The following is a 24,005-nucleotide window of genomic DNA, read 5'->3' as shown; positions in this document are numbered from 1 at the left end:
ACTTATTTTTTCTTAAAATCTGATTAGAAAGAACACTGACTGTACTGTTTAGTATTCAAGACATGTTCAAGGTTTGATGTCTCACTTGAAACAATCAGTGCCTCTGAAGGGACATCCAGCTTTCTGAGTGCCCTGTGGTGCTTACTGCTGAGTACCCGGAAAGTCCTGTTGTTGCCCATTTTGAACAGTTCTGTCTGTCAGCAGCCCTTTAGTCTTGAGTTTGGCATGGGTTAGGGTCTTGGCCCTTTACTCCAAGGTAGTCTACCAAGATGACTTGGTATGACTTGGATGACTGTAGTGGGGTGTCCTCAAAGCCCCCAGACTTTGGGGTGCCAAGGAGCTACACACTTGAGAAGTGGAGTTGCCAGGCTTTCAGGCTACAATCTCTCCCCGCATACACAGAGGCCAGAGGAAGGAATTGTCAGTAGTTGTTATGCAAGTTTCCATTTCGCCTTGGCTCTCTCAGTACTCTGTTGAAGTCAACTCAAATGTCGATATTTTCACAAAAGTGGTTAATTTTGCTGAAATAATGCTGGATTTTTTCCAGTCAACTGTTTTGTTGAGACACTGCATTTATCTTTGCTGAACACTAGATGGGGTGTCAGCAAAAGGTTTTAGACTATAACAGAGTAGAGCAACTTTCACAAAAAAAAAAAAAAAAAAAAAAAAAAAGGAAGTTCTGCCTGAGCATAATAAAAGAAAGAGGAGCACAGGTCTGAAAAACAAAACAAAAAAAAAAAAAAAAAAAAAAAAGAAAACAAAACAAAAAGATCCAGAGCTGACCATTTGTGTTATGAAATGTGCTTTGGGGGGATACCAGACAACCCAGCCCTTATGGCTGCTCAGACTTCATGGGGGACAAGAGCTTCATGGGCAATTTTGGCAGGGTACCTAAGACCACCAAAGTAATCTTTTGGATGAAGATAGAGAGTTTGAATAAAGAAATGAGGCTATTTAGCTGCAACCTGTAGATTCTCTTGGCTGCACATCTGGATTAAGGGTGCAAGCAGGTTGCATTTCTCACCTCACAGACTTAAGCAGATGTTTCACCATCCATCAGGTAACATGGAGTTAGGTCCAGTGAACTGTAAAATGAATTGTCAGCTCTGAATCTCTAGGGTAAAGTGTGATTCTCTCTTGCAAAGAGTGAATTTGCTTCACAGTTTATGATTCAGCCTTTCTCCTTTCTCCTCAAATCACTCTGTTTTGAATCCTTTTCTAACTGATAACATGAAGGGGATGATGGCACGTCTGTAGTAAATTCTTTGCTGTGATTCTATGTCTTTCTGTGAGATGCCACCAATCTGGAAGGGGTTGCATCTCCCAAAACAGGGATATGAAATGCACAGCAGCATGTTGGAAGCAACACAGAGAAGGAGAATTACTTCATCTGTGCATAGAAAATGGATAGGATAGATCTTTTCTTTTCCATATGGGAGGGAGGTGGCCTATATTTCCTATACAACAATAGGATGTACGCTGCATAACAGGTACCAGATGGATATTTAAGTAACCTTCACCTGCAACATATCATGCTGTTATCTCATTATCTCTTACAAGTTAAATGGGTTCAAGCTGGGCCTAGACATGGATGAGATGTCTAATAGCAGTGGTGAGGTTGACACTGATGGCAATTTCCTTGAACAGCTGTCTGGAAGCTCCAAGCGGAGCACAGACCCCTCAACATGCAGTACTCAGTGCAATGTCTTGTTGCCTGTTGTGTTGTGCTGGTAAGACCATCGGCTCTGCCCCAGACTCACTGCCCTTTTGTGCCCTAGGTACCAAAGTGGCATACTGTCGTGTATTCCCACTGCCCACCCCGCTTCAGCTGGGGAGGTAGTGGCAGCTCAGCCAGCAGTGAGTCCTCTTCAATCAGCTGCCACAGGCTGAAGTTGCTGAAGATTCGTAGCTGAGAGGAAAAAACTTCAAAAAGCATTAATTGTGCAAAAGTTGATTTGGGGTATTGGTGATTTGCAGTGTTGATCAGAAGTGGAAGTACTGTGGTGGGAAAGTGAGGGTGCAGGAGAGGTAAGGGCAGAGGTGAATTACAGGCAGAGGGAAGGTAGAGGATGTAGGATGGGGGAGGGTGGTATGAGGTGGAGTATGTGAGTGATGTGCAGTGAGTAGGTAGGAGTAAAAGGGCTATTGTGATAGAGGAGGTGGTGATGGGGTGGGTGTGTTGCAAAGGGAGAGATCAGGAATGCAGAGGCAGAGCACTTAAGGCCAGGGATATGGAGAGAAGAAAGTCCCAGATGGGAGCTTTACCTGGCCTTACTCTGACTTTGGTGTGTTGAAGTTTTCTGTCATCCACTCACAGATTGATTTGTTTTTTGCTGATTTAAAATCAGTGCTCTGTAGGCTCACAATTCCATGGCAGAGAGCCTGCAGAATTTGGGGTACAGCTGGTTAATGTGGCTCCCTGATCACAAAGCAGCATGCCTGACAGTTCTGTCTTTGAGTTGGAGCTCCAAGACACCTAACATCTCCAGCCATGGGGCAATGTGCTAGGAATCTGTGTTTCAGCTCTGCCTTATGTCCATAAAGTGCAAAAGATTTCCAGGTAGGAATTGTAGGGTCACTGGACCAATGTTTTTCCCAGAAAAAGGTCTTAACTTTTGTGGGAGAATGCATAAGCTCCTCTGTATTTCTAAGTGCTTTATGAAAGTGGTTTGGTGACACGAGTGTCATGAGTAAAAGGGATGAGATGCTGTACTGGCAAGAGGATCTCACGGAAGGTTTCTAACTGGAGCAATACCAAAAGTGGAAACCTCTGACTTTCCTGCACTCAGTTTAATTTCTACCTGAACACATCTGTCCATCACAGCTTCTCTCCCATCTTCAGCTGTGTCTAGACACCCTCTAGTGTTTGGAGTTTTTCTGAAAGGAGTGTGATTTATTTTTGACTTTTTGGAAGTTTTTTTTTTCCTTTCCCTGTATGTGTGGCTTGGGTTTGTTTTCCTTCCCTGCTTTAATTTCAGCATCATCTTTCAAGTGTTCCGCGTGTCTAAACACAGAGATGAGGCAGATACAGGAAAAAGGCTGTCACTCTGACGTACATTGGGATCTTTTAAGGGGAGGAATTGTGGTGGGCTTTCTCCAAATACAGAACCTGGCTGCACTCTAAGGATGACACTAAGCGCTGTGGGAAGGCTCTGACTCACTGGAATGCGTTCATTGACCTTTCTGTAATGTGATGGTAGTAATAACACTAGACACCAAAATCTACGTTAATGTTGAGCAAACATTGTCTAATTCTAGCAACACCTAGGAAGTCAAGAGACTGTCATCGCTCTGTCACAGGTATGGAAATTGAGGTTTGGAGAAGGTGAAAGTTCATCTTAACATGGTAATTTATAGCAAAGGGATTAGCAACTCTAGTCTCTCTTTAAAATCTTTACTCAAGAATTTAAGCTACTTAAGATTTGGGTGAGTTTAAAAATCTTTGTCTGCAGTACAGAATCACAGAGTCACTTATAGCACTGTGCGTTCCAGTGCTGTGGGAGGAAGGATCATCTGACAGGGAAAAGAGATCGTTCAGCCTAGGGATTGGGTAAAGGGAAAAACATACACGCTTTCACACGTTAGGTGAAATAATTCCTTTGATCCTGTCTGATTTATCTGTGCAACTCTGATGTGCTTGCAGAGATGCTCTTTCTAGAAAATGCAGTTGAGAAGTCCTTTCCTACAACAACCTTACAGTCCTGTTGTCTGAGCTTGTAAAGCATTTGCACAGCAGAGTCTCATTGTGCTCAGTGTTGTGCAAGCAGGATGAGTAAACTAGTCCTAGAGACCTTACGCCTTTGGGTGCAATGGTGACCTGGACCAGAGCTTCACCTGGTCTATGCTGGTACAATACTGGCCTACCAAGGACAACATACAGCAGCTGAGAAAAGTTTATCAATGATAATTTTTGCTATTTGGCCACAGTGAATGCTGACAGTCTCTGCAAAGAGAGACAAATGTGATTTTTATTCAGGTATCAGGTGGTTTTCAACAGGTAGAGCTATACAGATAGGGTTGATAAAGAATGAAAAGAGGGGAGCCTCTCTTAATGCCATGCTGATCTATGGCACCAGTGAAGATGAGGGAAGCTGTTGACTCACATTTCTTGCCTCCTGTAAGAAACTTCTTGAAAACAAAGATTTTATAGATGAGTGCAGGGTGACAAGCTAACAGGGTACTTCCCTGCCCTTTATAGGATGAGACCTGTTTCTGAAACTCCTGTTTGATCTTTCAGTCATACCCAACTCAATCAAGAAATGAGATAGATAGATGGAGAAGGACTCTCTCAGAACAAACACAAGGAGCTGTTTAAGTGCCACAGCAGGCAGATGGGCTCTGCTCCTCCTTAAAGCACTGTGTGCTTTACCTATTGTCCTCCAGAGAAAAAACACATGGAGGGAGGCAGTTCCCTGGCTTTAGAAAAACCAGGAAGTTTCTTTTCGCCTGAACAGGAGAAGCCATGGAAAGAGGCTTTGAGGGTACTGACTTTTTTTAATCTGTAGTTGGGTAATCTTAACATTTTTTGGATGGGTTTTCATGCCATAGACATACTCCTAAGTTTTGGCATTTTGGTGCCAGGAGTTAAGAGGTTCAGGTATAGCTTGGAGAATGTTACTAGTAAGAGTTTGAGTACCAGTGCTTTAAGGAAAACAGGAGTGGGAAATGGGTATGCATCTGCAACCAGCATGTGTTGTGAGGCAGAATCGGACAGACGTGCTGGAAATTGGAGACACAAGCACATGCGTGTATCTATGTATTAGCATGAATCCTTGTAGATTTGTGGGAGTGTGTAGGCAGGAGGCAGGTAATGCTAGAAGAGAACCCATGCCTTCCTGTCCTGTCTACCAAGCTGACCTGGAGAAAGTGCCTACTAGAGCTTGTACTGGTAGCTTTCAACACAGCCAGGCTGCATTTTCTCCAGCACAAGAGTTTAGAAGGCCTTTGTTGAACTCTGATTAGCTCAAATAGCTGTTTTGTGTGCTGGCTTGGAGGTCTCCTGGTGCACAGCAAGATGACAGAACAGCTCAAGCTCTAATAGTGTTACTCTGATCCAGGTGCAAATATACAATAGCTGCCTGTGGACCTTGCAAATCCATCCAGGTTGGTGACTGAGGGAAGCACCCACTGGGCAGGAACTGAACAAAGCAAAGCAGAGTGTGCCCCCCCCCCCCCGGTGTATTACCAGCCTGGCCTTTTCACCCCTTGCTGCTGCAGAGCTGGCTCTGCTCCTGCACAATCATAATTGCCTCTGAGTTCTGATTTCAAGGTCTGTGTTGTGCAAGATGAATAATGTACAAAGTGGAAGTGATAAAGCTAGTAGATGGGCTATCAGGTTGCACATGGATGCTGGCAGTTAGACTCTGTTTTGACTTGTAAACTAAACACTCATGGTGTAGCCATCCTCTGTGGTTTAATGATTAGATCTGGGGACTACATTTCGATTTCAGGGGTCTGGCAGAATGCTGTCACTCAACTCTGAACAACATGGGGTAAGTCACATTATCTGTGCTTTAGATTCCTCATCAGTAAAATAGAGATGTGGTGAGACTTGGATCTCACCCATCTCAATCTTGCCTTTATTCCCCCCCCCCCTTTTTTTTAATTGAGCCCAGAATCTGAAACTGGAGACTGTTCCTATTTGGCTTTGACTGGGCTCCAGTCTGGGGCTGGGATCTGCCTTATGGTTTTGTTCTCCAGGCTGCTTTGAAGCAGTTGGAGTAGAATAGCTCTCACGTGAGCCTGTCTGGTTTATGTGGCAATAGTTCTTATTGAGAGGACAAGAAATAATAGGTAAAACTCTAGCCTACATTAACTTCTATCTTAAAACTTGATTTCTGTTGCAAGTAATAGCTTGAGGATAAAAATCGAGTGAAGGACATGAAATTTAAATTTGATTAAATGTGGAAACATTATGCTTAACATAGTAGGGCAGGATTACTACAGGAGAAAGTGTTGTAAGATATGAATAACACTGCCTTTACTCCAGTCGTGGGCTCTCTGATGTGGCCAATGGCTTGTATTTCAGCCAATGTACATAAGGTGGTGTTATTAACTAGACATCCTCATCCCATGCTTTGGGACCCTTAGGTGAAAGAGTATTTAAGTGTTCAATAGCTTTGGGGTTGGACTAGAATCAGATGCTGTGTTTGGCTTGAGGTTTGCAAAACTAAATGTCCTGCTCTTTCCCACGTCGTCTGTGGAAGAGCGGTAAATACAGATCACTAAAATTAGTCTTGCACAGCAGCTATTCTGAGTGGCGCCTCTGTTACTCCTGCTTCTCTGGCTCCAGCTCATGCCTGAATAAAGACCTCTGCCTGGTTTTGATCAGCTCTAGCAGTTGGCTTTGAGGAACAAGGAGATTCACCAGGAGAAAGTAATTATTTGCTGTTGTAACAGGTTTGTCCTCACAGGCCAAGCCTGACTGCCTTTGGAGGATCGTAGAGGTTACAGAGCTGAGCTGGCTGCAAGGCAAGAGAAGGGCACCAGGCAGCTTGCCAGCAAAGGCTGAAGGAGAGCAATGCCTCCTCAGGCTCCCAGTTAGTTATAAGCCTCTGAGAGGGTCTGTAACCAGAGAACAACAGGCACCAGGAGCCTGCAAACCTTGGCGCCAGCAATGAGATCTCCTGATTTGAGCTCTGTGCTGATCTGAGAAGGGATGTGGTGGTTTCAGCCCTCTAGATACTGCAGTGAGGAGGCTTCCCAGAAATTGCCCAAGGCCCATCCATCTCTGTGGTTTGGAGGCTCTCAGCAGAGGACAGCTCAGGCGTCTCTCATGTTTGGTGACTAACTGTGGGGAGTGCAACGTGCTACTTGTTGGTGGAGGTCTGGAATGTGACAACCACACAGCCTAGCTTTTCCTCCCTTGAACTCTCCATCCTCCCCTAGGCTCAAGATCAAGCTTTCCAGCCCATTTCTGACCTGTGTGTTGTCTCTTCTGTCTCTGATGCTGAGGACAACTGTGAAGAAACCACCCAGGGGAGCATTTCTTCAGACAAGTTCTGCAGTCCAGAGTGAAACCCTGAGACGACAAGCTATTGTGCAACTGTCTCAGTGAAACAATGGAGGACTTAGGCAGCCAGCTGGAAAAAAACCTTCTTTGTAGGGCCTGAGGTGGTCCCGCTGCATGTAGCCTTTTGTTGTTGACAGTCTCAGGCTCATTTTCCAAGGAGGGCAATATTCTCTACAGCCTGTCTGTGTCTGTCATTACAGAAGTATCACCCAGGGGTAAAACTCTGCCTTACCAAGGTTTGCCAGTCCTTTATTGGGGATGTCACTTTGATTCCACACTAACCTTATGCAAAATGAATTCACCGAACCATTCCTGACTGCTCTCCATTTTGCTGGTAGAAAAAGTGTCATCCTAGTGTTTTATAGGTTCTTGCTGGATTGGTTGGTTTGTTCTACTGCAAAAAACCTGAAGAATCTAGCAGCAAGTTTTAAAATCATCTAAGTTTATGAGAGTTTGGAAAGAATCTTCTTGTAAGTTATAAGCATGAACCTGAGTGGCTGCAAACATACACTTCAGTCAAAGCCTATTTGAGTGCTGCAGTGCAGGGGGAAAACATCACACTGTAGAGGAGCTCCTTTTTGGCTCCAGGCTGGTTCTGTAGATCGGACATTAAAGAGTTCTTAGAAACAGGCAGATAAATTGTCGTAGCAAGGCTGTAGGCACCAGCCCTGCTCCCATCCCTGCGTGGTGCCTCATCACGCATGCTGAGTGGCTTTCCCAGTCCCCTCGCTCCAGTTCCCGGGCTCTGCTGGCCACATACAGGCCGTTCCTCCTGTGCACTGGGAGAGGCATGTCTGTGTCTGTTTTTGTGGCGGTATGAGGGATGCGTCTATTGACAACAGATCAATGAACAGTTGTTACTAGGTCTAAGTGTTGGGAAATATATCCCTCTGTTTTATGCAGGGACAGATGAATAGAGTGATGAGTTGTATTTAATTATATTTAATTATTTCACTTTTGCAATGTCCAACTGAAGTGCTCTGTGAGGACTAGTTCATTTTATGCCTCATGTGAACAAATAGGTAAATGTCATTCCCATACGTTAGATACAGAGACAGATTCATCAGTGTTATATAAGGATGGAGGGACAGGAAGGAGTCTGAAAATGTTGGATTCTTTTTCCAGGAGATGCATTGTCTAATGGGGAGGAAAATGGACTCTGCTGTGAATAGGAGATTGTGTGCAGGACTTTAGTTTCCAGCTATTGTTAAGATGTATATTTGAGAGCTGGGAACCCTGTGGCTAGCAGTGATTTGGGAAGGCTTGAAAACAGGGAAATGGAAGTGCTCTAAAAAGACTAATGTTAGATCTATGGTAATAGCATAACAAGCGAGGATACCACGTTGGAGAATATAGAAAGGCCCCAAAGGAATAGAGGTGAGCTAGCCAGATCTATGGCCAGATGGCTATAGCGTGAGTGTCCCAGGTCTGTCTTCTGTAAGAACATAGTTGGAATTCCTTCATCTTGGGAGTAGCCCCTCTGGAGTACTAAATAACTCAGTGTGGAGTCATCCTAGACCCCTCAGTGAGGACTGGTTTGCCCAGGATGCATCAGTGTTTTAAAGACAAATGAGCTATTAGGAGGCCAAAGGACAGTTGGAGAGTAAGGAGTGAAATCAGTTGGGAGTCGCAGGCTGGTCATCTGTTTGCTTCCATGAGGGAAATAAGAAGGTATGACTAGAATAATCAAAAACATTGAAGAAATTGCTTTTGAAGAAAAGAGAAAGAGAATGGGACTGTGATAAGGTTGAGTAATTTCACAGCCAGGTACCAAACAAGGAGTGGACTAAACCAAGTTGAGCAAGAACTGCAATTCTTCCTGAACTGCTGTTTCTCTCTCCATGAAATGAGCAAGAGGGGAAGCAGGTCCTATTAAAAAATTATTATTATATTTTGTCATCTTAATTTGTGCTTCATTGTGGAACTCATTGTCCCAGGAAGTAATTTAATTTTAACAGCTTGGAAAGTGACTTGACACATATAATTATCAAGAGTTAGATCACCTATGACAGCAGCTTCTCAGAAAAGGGTATTAAACTTTGTAATTCAGAGTTTGAATTAATCCCTTCTGAAGGAAGGAATTCTGAAGTCCAGTGACTTCTGAAGACTCAGTGAAGCGTTGTGTATGGGGTCAGGGAGCCTCAGTCCATTGCTAACAACCACAGGGGCTTGTACCACCTTGAAAATATGGTCGTCCTGCATCTGATATGGCCAGGCAGGCTCCCTGCTCCTGTTGAAGATACTTTGCAACAGAGCTCAGAGGAGACAGGAGTTAATGCTTCCCACTCCCTCCCACCAGCTAACGCACACACAAACCTTCCTGAGGGTACTGCTGTGTGGTGCTGTTCTCTACACCCTTCTGTCCTGACTCTCCTTGTGGGATGGCTCTAATCCTGCTAATGTGCCTGGGGCATCCCATAGCCTCCTCTCTCTACGCCATGCCACGGCTGCCAAGCTACACAGACACTGCTTGTCTCCTGCTAGTTGGTGAGCACTTCTTCAATTTTGGCTGAGTTGGCTGCACTGTCAACAGAAACGTGTTGTACCAGACAGATGCATTCTGCTGCTCTGTAAATATTTGTAATGAGAACGTATCTCCTCGCAGAGGATTGCACAGTGCAGTCATGGTTGCATAAACACAGGGTGAAGCAGATTTCTGAGCACATGTCATGGACACGCGGATGTAGTCTGCAAGTCAGGAGACTAATTGAAGTATGGGACCCAGGCAGGTTCCTAAGGAGTCTTGCTAATAGATCATTTGGATGGGGAAGAAATCTTAGAACAGCTAGTCCAAGCATCACTGCTTGTGGAGGAGCTTAGAGAGGCCTCTCTACTTCTTTGCTCCATCATTCAGGCCAAATTCTGGTCTTGATAGAGTCAGGGGAATTGCTCTGGAAGGTAATAGGGGCCTACATTTCCTTCCCTTTCTTTGCTGGGAGTTTGGAAAATATGCACTGTTTATATTTAACTTCCAAGTGCAATGCACACAGCACTGCGCAGGGCATGTAATCCCTGCTCTGAAATCCTGATGTCCAGACATGAGCCTTTAGGCTTCATTCCCTTCTCTTTGTCTGCCACTTAGCAGTCTGGGGACATGACTGTAGCCTCGATCATGCTCTCTGGTCCCACTACTGTGAGCAAAAAGGCATTTGAGAAGACAGAACAATAAAAAAACTTCTAGGCGATAGTACTGTAAATAACAAAGCTGAATTGCTCCCTGCTTTACATGCTAATTAAAGTGAGGATGTATTCAGCATTCAATATGAGAGAGTATTTGTTAATAATGTCAGAGTTTCTATGTGGACTACTCTTTTTCTGGCTGCCCAAATGCAGTCAATGTAGTCAGTGCTGCTGAAGCAAGCCCAAAAGACACACTGGGTATCTCTTTTAGCAAGGGGAAGAAAAAGGGAAAGTTTCAAAATTCATCTGGATCATAACTCTGAGTTCATTAGTGACTTCATCCAAACTGTAGGAAACCTCAAAACACTGAGAAACTCTGACTTCTCTCTGAGTCAAGCCTCATTAGTATGAGGGCCCTGTTTGCTACTCTTATTAAAGGAGCAGCAGGGCCAGAGCAAGGATTGAAGCTGGTTGTGAGGGCCCAGGAATTTGATGTCTGCTGGTAAAGCTGCTCTTGAACAGAGCCTGGGGGAGCGCTAGACTTTAGTTTAATGGGAGAACAGACCATCCAGCTAAGGTGATGCAAAAACAGCCCATTTATGAAGAGTAATCCAACCAGCCTATATTTTCCTCTTTGACAGGGTGACTGGGCGCATGGACGAGAGGAAAGAAAAGCAGAGGAGGAACAGGTATGATTTTAATTTTTACTTAAGCACTTCACAGTATCTGTCATACAATTTTTAGTGAGCAACCTGGGAAAACACTGTCCATGAAAGTCAATGAGCAGGGAGTACAGAGGTCCTTGGGTGGTTCATGTTGGCTTGCTATAAAAAGAGGACTGCCCAGCTAGTATCCCTTGTCTCCTGCTGGTACCTTGCTCTGAGAGTGAAGAGCATTTAGCAGAGATCAGCATGATAAGAGGTTTAGAAAACATGACCTATGAGGGAGGGTGGGAGGAACTGATGCTGTTTAGTCTAGGGGTGATTGAGGGGAGACATAGAACTCAAGATTTTAAAAATAAGCTCTGTGTTTTGGAAAACTTTGTGATGGATGAAGCTTTACAGCAGCCCATGAAGAAAGGCTCCCCTTAGAGTTGGTCTGTCCAGGATGGGGTCGCTGTTCTCAGTGAAGTGCAATGAAGCGCTGACCTTTCCGTTCCCTCTTGTGCTAGGTTTCCATGATGCTTTAAAATGCCTTTCTGTTGAAAAGGGAACTTACAATGATTTAAAATGGGCAAGCTCTGAAGCCTGCTGTTCTTCCTGGACTTCAGGGCAAGGTTAATGGCCCAGGAAATGGGAGCTACCCACCTGCCGAAAAAATGTGCCTATTCTTAAGGTGGGCACCTCTTACCGCTGCTGGGTGAGCAGAGACCTGAGGATCAGCATAACATCAAATCACAGTCCTTGGTCAGGCACGGAAGAAGGGAAAGGCTGGCTGGGTTTGTTTTCTCCTTTTCTCTTTGGATCTCTAATCTGCTCTTGAATGTCAAGTCTCTGTAAGGCTGAAATCTAGGACGGCAGCTACGTTCTTTCTCAGCCCTTTTAGGGAGCCAGTGGTCTTAATGCTATAAAACATTCCCCAATTCCTGTTCCTTTATAGCACAACATGCGGAGACAGAACCATACAGTATCCTTTACCTTTGCTTTCTCTAAAGAGTATCCCACCAGGGCATCTGTAATTACTTTGCAGGTTTTCAAATGCTTGGTAAAGTCTAGAGAAGTGCTTCTCAATTTTGAAATTTTTGGCAGCAGGATTTGTTTCTCTTCTCTCCCAGCCTGGCTGGGAAACTCCCTGTTTTGGGGCAGTAACATAAGTGGGTCTTGCCTGTTGTTTACAGCTGATGGGATCCAATTCTTAGGAAGACAAACACATCACGAGTTGCTGCAATGTGACTAAGTGAGAGAGATGCTGGCTTCACATGCCCTCACAAGCCCTCTCCTCTATGTCTCCCACCTTCATTCCATGGCAGGAGCAGCAGTTATGGCTCTGCTGAAAGCCAACTTTTAAACTAGTTGGATTGCTAGGAGAAAGCAGGGAAGAGGAAAAGCAAATTCCTTATGCCTCTCTCCTCCAGCTGGGTTGCATCCCCAAACACACAAGTGCAGCGTAGCCAAGGAATTCTTTCCTCTTAGAGAAAGCCTGTGGGTGAATCTATGTAAGGCTCAGAATAAGAAACAATAACATGCCTCCTACATGCTAACAGCCTCATGGCCTCTCTTTCAGCAAGTATCTCCTTGCTGGCACACCAAAGAGGGATGCAGTGACTCCCCCGCCAGCTATGTGATTATGGCAATTTGAGGCAGCCCCTAAGTATGGTGGAGAGGGAAGGAGAGTAGTGGGTCCTGGCTTGGCTGGGAGCAGGGCAGCAGCCTGGGGAGGCAGGAGGGACTAGTGGATGGAGCTCAAGGGAGGAGACAGGAGGACGTGCCGCTGCCTCCCTCGGTCCTGGTCCTGGTCCCTGACCTGGGGCCGGCTGAGGAGTGCCAGCTTCCTCTGCTCCTGTTCTCTGCTTTAGACCTGCCTTTAGACCTGAAGCGCCTTAGACATCCAAGCCTTGTGACTTCCCCAGGTCTTCTCCTGCTTTGGGCATCATACACCTGGTCTTTGTGGGTACAAAGCACTAATTGGGAGAGACTACTCATATATTCCTCATTTCTGAGGCCACTCAAATAAATAGCTGCAGCCAGTGGAGTTGCAGGGGGAATGCTTTAAAATGCAACACAGACAAAATCTGTTTTGAGTTTTCAGAGAGGTTGAACCAGCCTGTTTATCTCAGGAGATGCTAATGCCAATGCTTTTGTTGTTGAATAAATTTTCAGGCTGTGGCCTCCTCTTGACCTACATGATGCAAAGAGCCTGGGAGTCTGGGGGATGGGAATTTGCACATAGAGCAATGGGGTTTCTTTTTCTCAATGGGGGGAAAGATGGTGCGTCATGGGAAGGGTTAAATCACCATCATGTTGATGTGACCTTCTGTGCAGACTAAAGAGTACATAGGTAGAGCACATTTCTCTTTAATAAATAGCTGAACAACTCATGCCTTTACTTGAAAACATAGCTGTGTTTGATGAGCCAGAGCAGCGCTCATGGGCCGCCAGGTTTCCAAGGGCTGGGCACAGTAAAGGGGAAGCGATCGCTGGGGCAGGGCATGTCTTCAGGCAGGTAACAAGGGCACCAGTGCTCACAGTAGCATCAGAACAAGACAGGAATGTGGCTAAGCACTGCCTGAAGCCATGGGCTGAGCCACAGGCTGGGGGCAAGTAAAATCCTAGCTGTATTCAGGAAAGGGCTATGCATCTTCTCCACTAACAAGATGGAGCACATTGGAGAAGTGCTGCCCGCCTACCTGTCTCCTCCAGGCTGGAACAGTCCCCCGGGCTCTTTACTGGCCAGGCTGTGAGATGTAATTGCTCATTTGGGAAAAGTTTTAGGAGCAGAACTGTAATTGCTCAAGACAATTACAATTGCTGCCCTTTGAGATCAGGCTGGAGCCCAGGCCATGCCACCGTGGCATACATGTCCATACCCCATTGCTAAGGATTTATTGCCCAACCATCCTGCTCATGTAGGTCCTGCTGCCACTAGGAAATTCCCCCACATAGCAATAGTGAAAAATAATACTGCTCTGGCTGTTATAGTACTTTAGGATAAGTCAGCTGGTTGAATAAATAACTCCCCATGTGGGAGTGGAGAGTGATTTTTATTCCAGAATTCTTCCAAATAATCCTTTCAAAGCAGGATCATTATTAAGGGCTTTTATTTTTAAGTACTTTTCTCAAGCCTCTCACATGAATTTTCATTCCTTCTGCCTGCCAATGTCCAGTTCTTACCTTAGCAAAACCCTTCATCTTCTCCCCCAAATTCTTGGGTCATTCTAACCTGATGACTAAATCTTCAATCCCTTCAAAGCCTGACTGTGATTCTTGTTAGTCACTCACACGTAGTTTAAGGTCATACTGTTCTTAGGATGCAGTCTTGTTCAAGTAATGGCTCTATCCTAGCAGAATATGATCCTTGTAGGAGGATCAAGTTGGTAACAGTAACAGCCTACTTCCACCTGAATTAATGGGATAGTTCAACATGTTCCTGGGAGCCAGCACTACCCTGTGTCCAGGAAACCAGGAAGGTGAAATTCTGCAGTGGAAATGTCTGACACCATAGAAGGCCTCTGAATTTGAGAAATCAAGTGGGATTTGGGATCCCAGGAACGTTACATTTGCCTTCTGCTCCTCATCCCTATCCACCTCTGTGCTGTCTCAATAGACGCCAGCCCTCCCCTCTGGGGTTCAGCTCTGCATCACAGTGAAGGGAGCTGAAATGCATGAATATATGGAAGAAACAATTTCCTGTGCCCACTGTAGGTTTTTGTACACAACAGATCTCAAACATTACACACAATACACATGTCTAAGTCTGCTCTAAGGGCTTATGCCTAAACAAACTCTGTATTGATCAGTCAATTTGATTCAAATTTGTGCCAGTTGCTGGAGCAAATTGTCCAGGGATTCCTGTCAAAACTTGAATAATGCTGAGGAGGACAAAGTCTGTGTGTACGTTTCCGGCTAGCAGGAGAAGTCCTGGCTTGTCTGCAGGTGGTATCAAGCTTGCACATATTCCTGCTGCTCAGTGAGGCATGCGGGCTGCTTTGGAAGAAGAAGAAGACAGAAGAAGGGAAAAGGACTCTATTGAAGAGCCTCTGGGCTGAATGCTCAGCTGGTAAAAACTGGAGTGGCTTCTTGGAGCACATGGTTCGTTGGTGAAGGGTCCAACTGCCTGCGCTGGCTCTAGGCTCCCAGGAGAGCCAGATAAGAGGCTGCCTGAGAAAGTCTCACTTCCTGCTGCAGGGCTAGTCTGTCCCTTGCATCATCAAGGCCCTCTCTCCTACGGGTTTGCTCACAGAGAGGGGAAATGGAAACAAAAGGTATTTGGAATATGGCTTTGCCATGAACAGCTTCTGCTTGGCAATGGCAAAATGACCATTTCTAGTACTCTGTTTAGCTCCAAGGAAATGTGATTGGGACTTGGAGGCAGTCTGGTGGGAACACAGGGCTGGGCTCGAGGATGAATGCCCCAGCCCCTACTGCAGTATTTGAATCCATGTGGCTGTGAAGCAGCTGTGTCTCCTAGTACCCCCTTCTCACTCCCCAACAGAAACAGCTCGTTGGAGGCATTTGCGTCCTGCTTGCTGAGCACTGCGTTGGGCTCTGCTGGGACTTGTTCTGCTGCCTCTCTGACTCCAGGGTGACCAACCACGAGTATCCCGCCCTTGAAATTCAGCATTTAGGGTTTTTCAAAGGCTCTCTGCACATTTGGGACCTTGTGAGGCTGAGCCAGTGCGTGACAGTGAGAGGAACAGAATTTTGGGGTTTGCAACATTGTCCCATATGGACTCTGCAGAGCAACAATAGCAGAGGGAATTCAGAGGCAGATGTAAAGAATTTGCAGATCTCTGTCTGGATAAAGATTATGTGCTTGAAGAATTCTTCTAACTCTTAGCCCTGCTCTGCAGCAAAGGGTTGCGTAGACTGGCAAGTTCACATGGAAGGAAGGAAGTCTGGGCCGGATGGGTACAGGGGAAGGTCTCCTCTTGGCTGAGATGGCCAGAGCACGCAGCTCACATGTGAGGCTGACCATGGCAAGCAACAGTAAATGGGAGGAACAAAACCTCTTTCACAGCACTGATCTCAGGAGAGAATGAAGCAGCCTCATATTCACACCAGCACTCCAGACTAAAAGGCTCTCAAGCCTCCCTGGGCAGAGGGACTCTACCGGAGTCCCATTCCTCAGGACAGACCTGCCCTTGTGCAACAGAGTCTGTAACAACAGGACCTGAATGCTGGTCCTGGGCTATGTGTGATGTTTACATTTGATTACTCTAGTCCCTCTTGGAATGGCCATAATTGATAATTTTTGCCCGATAGGCAATTAAAAAAACCCTAAAGAACAAAAATAATCCTAGAAGTACCAACACTTCAATAGGTTGTTTTCATAGAATCATAAGGTTGGAAGGGACCTCTGGAGATCATCTAGTCCAACCCTCAGCGTAGCCCCGTATGGGGAGTGAACCCATGACCTTAGCATTAGTAGCACCATGCTCTAACCAGATCATCCTACTGTGTAAGTTGTCTGGTTGAGTGATTTTCTGTGACTTGAAACAATTTGTTTTTTCCCCAAAGTGTCAGTTAATTAAAAAAATTGCTCAAATCCTCAAAAAATGTTCATTTTCTACTTAACCTCCAAAAGTTTTCATATGCCTGAAATAAGCCTCTTTTTGCTGTGTAAAGGAACCAAACCTCAAATCCAGCCTTTCAGTATTAATAAACTTGGAGAGTATCTGCTTCTGCACTGCAGGCTTGCAGGAGGTTTGGTACTGCCAGCACTCAGGCCAGAACTGGGGAAGAAGGAGTTAAACCTCAGCATTCAAGGAGCAGTCTAGCTGCAGTCCTCTGTGCAGAGACTTAGATCTTCCTATTTCTTCACAAGTTTTCAATAGCTGGAAGAAGCTGGCTCCAAATTCAAATGCCACTTTCTAGACTGAGGATAAAGTTGTATTGAACTCCACTGATTCACTTCTTTCTTGGACGAAAGCAGCACAAACTGTATTAGGGGATGGACAGATTGGTTTTTATTTTTGCATGCGGGTTTGGGCTTTGCGGTTCGCTACCTGCCCGGCTATGTTTCCAGGCCGGTCAGTGTGGAAGCTCTCCTTCCAGACAGGAGATACTCGGAGCAGCCTGGCAGAACATACAGCCCAGGCCTACAGGCCGCCAGTGTTGGTGGCGCAGGGAACAGCTCTGGCCCTTCTTACTCAGCAGGTGGCTGTGAAGGGGAGGGCGGGTTGCCTCGGCCACAGCCGCTCAACCAGCTCGCCAGCGCTGGGCGGGACTGGAGAGCACTGGGAGGGCTGGCACAGAGGGGTGGGCTGCAGGAGCCGGGAACAGAAGCAGCAGAGAAACCCAGGGCTGGATGCAGCTTAGGTAGGTGCCTACCTTCTTCCTGACTCCCCCTTCTTCCAATTGCTGCACAATTAATCAACTCATTAGCTGGGGGACAAGCAGAGCCTACACTGCTGGTGAGTGACTAATGATACTGCTGATGCTCTTTGCAGCTCCGTTCTGCTGGGTACAAACAGAAGGAGAGGTGGGAAATGGGGGTATCGGTATTGTAGTGGGGTTTTTTTTAGGGAGGGCAGGAGGTTGAGCTGTGGATGGGCTGATGTTTTCTGGGCCCCCATGGTCAAGGAGGTTGTGTCCCAGCTTGGGGCAAAAACTCCCTATGGAGTTTTTTCCAGTAGGCAGTGAGAAACAGAAACAGTCTGCAGCACGGAGCACGTTGCTCTTGGTTCCTCGATTTGTTTTTAGCTCGTTGGGAGTTCTGCCACATCATCTACTCCTGTCCGGCCTGAAGGGGAGTACTGGGGCTGTGGGCTTTCCATGAGAAAACAGTCGTAGCTTCTGTTCTGTTTAAACACTGCTGTTCCTTCCCCCTCTCCCACAGAGCCCTCTCATAGCCAAAGCAAGATCTCCACTGGCTGTAAGTGCTACAGACGACAGACCGTCTCCCCATCTTCCCAAAAATGATGGAAAACAAAGTGTTTATGTCATTTATGTTCTACAGCACAATCTTGATTTTAAAAATGTACGTTGTTGCCATCATTACGGGACAAGTAAGGCTCAGAAAGAAGGTAAGTTCCAGTTTCCTTTTCCTTTCTCTCTTTTTTCTGGCTTTTTCCATGGGTTTATGTTTGGCTTTTCTGCAAGTCCTTTCTGAATTTAATCCTATAAAGCCTGACAAAGTTTACTGAAGCAAGTTGAGTTTTATTCAACTTAAGTTGAAAGCAGAACTTGTTTTGTATCTGCAGCAGATAAATATCTTGCTTTTCTTTGGCTCTTTTTTGTTTGTTTCTACCATCTGTAGCTTGATGTTTATCATTTCTGAATCCTAATCTAAATAGTAATTTCAGATCTAAACTGCCATGCAGGTGAGCTGCTTCTGGAAAGAAACTCTGTTTACAGTTAATTTGCTGTGTCTGGAAGGAAAGGAGAAAAATGAAAAAGATTTAAGAACAAATCATTGAATTGTGAGAAAGAATTCCTGCAGCATAGCAGAAAGCTTTTGTGCTTTCAGAGGCTGAAACCCTGCATGAATGCCCCAGGAGAACAGAAAGTTGCGGGAAGTAAAAACAATAGCTGGAGGAAATAATTCTTGGACACAGGGGGAAACACAGCGAGGGCTGGGAACTCTGACTGCAGTCAGTCTGCTAGGTGAATCAGACATTTTATCACCTGCAACCCAGACTGAACTCATGGCAAAATTCAGCTGTCTACAAAAACTACTTAAAAGTATTTGCGGAGCTTCCAGCTGTATCAATGGAGTGGGAGGGAAATATTTGTGCTCTCAGACGTAATACAAAGGTGGATACTTTTGTGCTGTAGTATCATCAAAACTGATTGATTTGGCTTTTTACCTTGTGTCCTGGGACAGTCTGGGCTTGTAGCATGATTAAAGAAAGTGCTAGGGTCTTTTCTAGGCTGCAAAGTCAACCTGTCTTGTGTAGCCAGGTCCCTGCAGAACAGCTTCTCGACATAGGTGGGGAGCACCTATAAAAATAATTTTTATTTGTGAGCTTAATGGTTTTGGATCTGATTACCCCAGGGCTTGTTTCCCTCACTAACTGTTGTTAAAAGCCAGCCAGGGAATTTTCTGTCTCAGTTAGACGAGCTTATCTGTCACTTCTGATGATCTTCTGAATGCTGCATTCCGCATCTGCAAGCTCTGTGCTCTTCTCCACAAGCGATCTCATGTGGCAGTTGGCAAACTCTCTTTTAAGGGGGTTGTGCAGAGAGACGTGGACTAGGATCAGGCCTGCAAAGGAACCCTAGGAGCTCCCTTGAAGCCCTTGGTTTGGGGTCAGCTCTGTGAGCAGGGATGGGTTTTTCAGAAGTTCAGGAAAATGCATTGGGATATGCCAGGCCTAATCCCCAGGAACTTGTGTTTTGCCTCTGACATATTAGTGCAATTGCACTTGTGTTTTTGAAGGGTGAGAAGCAGTGGCTGAAATGTCTCCTTAGACAGGGAGAAATTCCTAAAATGTTAGGGCCAAACTTCAGCCTGTAAAGCTATCAAAATTATAAGCTATCAGAAGGAGTAGGTTGATTAGAGTGGAGACTCCTAGCTCTGGCTGCTGCTAAGGTCTTCTGTAATAAATATAATAGATAATACTATCCTGACATCTTCTTAACATGCATGCAACATCAGCTCTGAATGCTGTAGCCAAAGAGGTCTGAGCTTACAAACTGTGTGTGCAAACCAGATGAGAACCAGCGTAGGTGGTTATTCCACCAAGTATGTTGTGAATGGGCCAGCTGGACTGTGCTTCTGGCCTGGGAAGGGATCTGACCATCTCATAAGGCATGAAAGCGATCTCTGTTGTGCCATTCGGTGTAGTGAAGGAGTTAGGTCTGCAAGGGCTGTATTAACTCTGCCCCTCCCATTTGGGCTAGTACTTCATGAATTATTTTTTAACTCTGCTATTTTAAAGTTGCATGTAAAAAATACCCAAATCAAGCTCCTGTGCCTCACATTGGAAAGGTGTCCCCTCACACCCCTCCTGCTGCAACTCTGTCTTCCAGGCATTTGCTAATCCAGAGGATGCACTGCGAAATGGAGGCCTGCAGTACTACCGTGAGGACCCTGATGTGGAGCGATGCCGTAGGTGAGTGACGGTGCTGGAATTCCTCCTGTGCTGTGATGCAGTCCCTCAAAGCTGCTGGCAAAGAAGCAATGAGAAGCTAAAAGGCTCATTAGTTAAGTAATTACCTAAATGGGTTGAATGGCTGGAGCTCCAAGGCAAGACCTCATACAGTGGGGCAGCTTAATGTTTAATGGGAGCATGGTGTGTGCTGAAGCAAAGAAACAAGGAAGGATCCAGGTTTAGGGTCCACTGGCCAACTCTGACATAGTTCAACTGTTCCTAGATACTGCAGTCTCCTGGGGACTTTGTCCTGTACCCCCACCGCAAGGCTCCTTGTGCCCTGTTCCAACAGGACTCCAAATCTCCCTGGTTTCTTGCACAGCTTGCATAGCACAACCAGGTTGTGACTGGTCCCAGTGCTGTTTGAGGATCTAGGAAGAGGCCAGACACAGTGGCAGTAACTTCTACCTTACTTAATTAGGTGATTCCCTCTCTTCCCTTTCTTCAGTGGGGCTCACAGTTCCCTAGGGTTAAAATCCAGAGTGTTTGAGCCCTGAGCTTGTACTACTGCCCCTGTCCCCAGAAGGAGTGTCCCCAATATTGGAATAGGTCACATGCATGGGGTGGTTATGCAAAGGAAATCAGGTATGGAACAGTGTCCTGTTGCTACAAAGCCCTCAGCTGCCATCTCTTGCTATGGGTGGGTGACAACACTGCTCACATCGAAGTGTTTCCAAGATTTGGTTTAAAAACAGCAAGTACCATATAATTCCTGGCCTTTTAGAGGGAGAAGCAAATGAGCTGTTCTCTTGCTAGTGAAAATAAAATAATGTTATTAATAATAATAATAACAACCCTCTTTTCATTAGTCAGAAAAGACAGACTTCCAAACAAATAAATTCTTGGAGCTCCAGCAAAGTCCTGAGGAAGGCTGGGATTTGCCATGGCCAGTTAGAGTACTCAGGGTGGGTCTTTGCTAACTTGTACCCAACCCTGGTGAAGACAAATCAAAAGTCAGGTCTTTCTCCCAAACAAGGGTGAAGTAAGGTTTTCCATTAAGGCATTAACAGGAAGGATGGGGGCCACAGCACAGCTGTCGGGAGCTGCTGGGTCTGTGCAGGGTAGGAACAGAGCTGTGGACAGAAAGCAGGCAGCTATGATGTTTCCCCTTCGCCTTTTAAGGAGGCCTCTGGCTACATGTCAGCCCTGGAATGACAAGCTGCCTTTTCTTTCTTTTCTCCTCCCCTTTCTTCCATTTATCCTTCCAGCCCTGTTGAACCTCTGCCGTGGCTCAGGCCTTGGGGGTTTGTATTTGGTCATAGTGGAGTGAGCCAGTGGGGTGGCTGATAGCTGTCATCTCCTAGTAGAGCTGAAATCCGAAGAAAACATGTTCATGACCCTCGTTGTGGTGGAGAAGACTGAGGTGCGGGGGGTTGTGGTGTTACCAGAGGATGCACAATGTTCCTTGCCACCGTGCCTTTTGTGGGGGTGATGGGGATCTGAAAGGCCTTGAGGTAACTGTTCTGGCTACAAACAGCCAGTGCATCTGTCTCATGCTCCAGCGGAGCTGGGGTTGGGAACGGCTGAGGTGAAATGTTTACCCGCAGGTGTAACCACTGACCCAGTGGTTAACTCGTGCTCTGGTGTGGGAAAGGGGGCAGCAAGGCCTCCGCACAGGGGTTACTGGAGCTCAGGCACAGTTCATTTCGTGCAGCGCAGTGATGGGAACCAGCTGCTGGGCCTGGAGCCTCCGTTCACGTCCTCAGATATCACTGTGCGCAGGAGGAGGCTGGGGCCAGCTGGGTGACTTGGGCCTGCTGGGAGAGCCCTTTCCTGCCGCTCCTGGCACTGTTCTGTCGCTCTGGCTAGAGGCCAGTTGTGCTTGGGGAAAGAGCCAGAGCAATGGGGACAGAGTCACTCAGAGCCCTCCAACAACCTGGGTGCTTGGTGTTGGAAGTTTCTGACCCACACCTTTGGCAAACCTCAGTCTGATGAAATTGGCGGTTGCTGGCTGGGCTGTTGCCAGGGCAGATGCCTGGGTGTCTCCTCCATGATGAAGTTGAGTTCAGGGGCGGGAGAGGGGTTTGGAATATAACCCCCTCTCCTTTTTTTAAAGTCAGTTTTCAGCCAGGTCTGTTCCGGCCTTTATCTGTGCTAATGAGCTGTGACTGAGCATCGTAAAACTTCACAGCCATTTCTCTTAGCTTGCACAGAAGAGTAGCAAAGGCATCTTGGCCTGTAAGCAGTAAAAAGTATCTTTATTTCAGGGAAGAAATTTCTTAAAGTTTTCTCTGAGCTTTGTGAACCCTTAAACATTCTGTGGCACAAGAGTCAGGAAGCCAAGGCAATTCTGATCAGAGTTTCATCTGCCCTTCTGAAACCTTCAGAGATAGCAAGAGAAAGCTACAAAGCAGATCCTCGTTGCCAGGGCAGGTCTGTGCTGGGCAGTGCAGTGCCAGCTTCCCCGCAGCACGAGGGGACACAGCTCAGAGCTGGCTGCAGCCAGGCAGGTTGGCTCAGACCTTTCCAGGTGTGCCAGGGCAGCCGTGCCTGAAAGGGCTCTGAGAAGGCCATAGCAAATTGACTTGGCTGCAGCTGCTTGAGGTGGCTTCCTGCAGAAATTGACTCCAGCTGTGCCTTGCGTTCAGCTCCTGCTGGGCAGTGGTTTGGGGCTGGAGATAGTCTCTGCTGTGACTTGGAAGAGGGTGAGTCACAGGGGTGGCAAGGGACTGTTTGAATGCTCCCAGGGCATGCAGCAGGGACCACATCAAACAGGGAGGGGCTTTGGATGCCTACGCTCAAGCAATCGAGCCTTGTGCCTGTGTCACCCTCCAGGCTGACCCCATTTGTGCTGCAAGATCCACCCCCAGTGACCATGGCACAACCTTAGAGACCTCCAGTCAAGCCAAGGGGACAGGGCTCTTCTCTGCAGGCTGGAAATAACCTCCTGCATTGTAAGGAAACAAAAGAAAGAAGGACAAAGACATTGGGAGCATGAGAAAAGCCATGCTGCTTTGGGGACCAGTTTTCACTGGGGTGAAGTGGGTAGCAGGCACCCAGAGTCTCGTATCTACCCATCCATACATATGACAGGCTGGGGGCTGCTGTTGTAAAGAGCTGCTTTGAAGAAATGCTATTGATTTTACCTTGGGAGAGGAAGGGACACAAACTAAGCAAATATCATGGTCTGCTCTTATTTTGGTAGCAGCAATGTGTACACATACACGCTGCCAGATAGTACCATCACTTTCAAATGGGTGGATATTCAAGCAGAGCGTTCAAAGCACTGGCTTTGGCCCCATGTGTGTAAACAGGTCATTGCACAACCCATTTCACTGCTTTCACCCTTGTGTCACTATGGTGCAATTAAGTGATGCTAGCACAGTGCGTGGGGACAGAGGGGCCTTTGAGCCACCTCTTACCGGTCTCCTTTGGATACACCTGCAAAGAGGAGCAAAACTCATATCCTGAGAATTTCTCCTTTGGAGAAAATGCAGGCTAGAGGCTGCCTTATTATTGTGTAACACGTACACATCTGGGGCCGTGTCGTGCTGGCGACCTGCCAGCCTTGAGCTTTTCGCAGCTTTGCAGGGTCTTTGTTTTGCTTTGTTTATTTAAAAACTCTAACCCTTGAGCTGTCATCCATTATGGCAAAGGCGTCTCAGACACGCAGGGCAGCTTACTGCAAGCTTTATGAGCACAGCATCCCCTCAAGAAAGGCACAGGGTGTAAAATCTCACTGCTTATGTGTGTAGGGGGAATCTAACTCCCTTGGAGAATGCTTCCATCACATCCAGCAGAAGAGAGGGCTACCCACGCTCCTAGGGCTGGGCATTTTGGCTAGAAAGGATAAGAGACAGCAGGGAGGCGTGGTGGGAAAGAGCAAGCATGTTTCTCTTTTCAGGGCCCATCGGAACGACATGGAGAACATCTTTCCCTTCCTCTTCCTTGGAGCTGTCTACTCCTTGCTGAACCCCAGTCCCACAGTGGCCAGGATTCACTTCTTCATCTTCTGTGTGGGGCGCATTGTCCACACCGTGGCCTACCTTCTGCGGCTGAAAGCACCCACCCGCTCCGTGGCCTACAGTGTCGCCCAGCTGCCCTGCTTTTCCATGGCTCTGCAGATCCTCATTGCGACAATCCCATATTGGTAACACTGAACAAAATTGGATGCTCAAA

General features: G+C 46.5%; 1 protein-coding gene across 5 annotated transcripts in view; it reads left to right on the top strand.

Annotated features, from left to right (window-relative positions):
- The window catches only part of PTGES (prostaglandin E synthase), a 27,062-nt gene extending 3,057 nt beyond the window's left edge, over positions 1 to 24,005 (top strand). Inside the window, exons 1-5 of one of the 5 annotated variants that reach the window (XM_062591066.1) lie at positions 17,059 to 17,109; positions 17,630 to 17,665; positions 17,750 to 17,816; positions 19,765 to 19,847; positions 23,731 to 24,005. In XM_062591066.1, coding sequence (XP_062447050.1) covers positions 17,769 to 17,816; positions 19,765 to 19,847; positions 23,731 to 23,980 — 381 coding nt within the window. In that variant the 5' untranslated portion in view covers positions 17,059 to 17,109; positions 17,630 to 17,665; positions 17,750 to 17,768 and the 3' untranslated portion in view covers positions 23,981 to 24,005. The other 4 variants (XM_062591065.1, XM_062591064.1, XM_062591061.1 and 1 more) reach the window with 4 other exon arrangements.

The sequence above is a fragment of the Rhea pennata genome, chromosome 18, assembly GCF_028389875.1.
Source record: "Rhea pennata isolate bPtePen1 chromosome 18, bPtePen1.pri, whole genome shotgun sequence".
Taxonomy (NCBI): Eukaryota; Metazoa; Chordata; class Aves; order Rheiformes; family Rheidae; genus Rhea; species Rhea pennata.
Note: the sequence above shows the minus strand (reverse complement) of the source record. Positions and strands in the feature narration are given on the sequence as shown.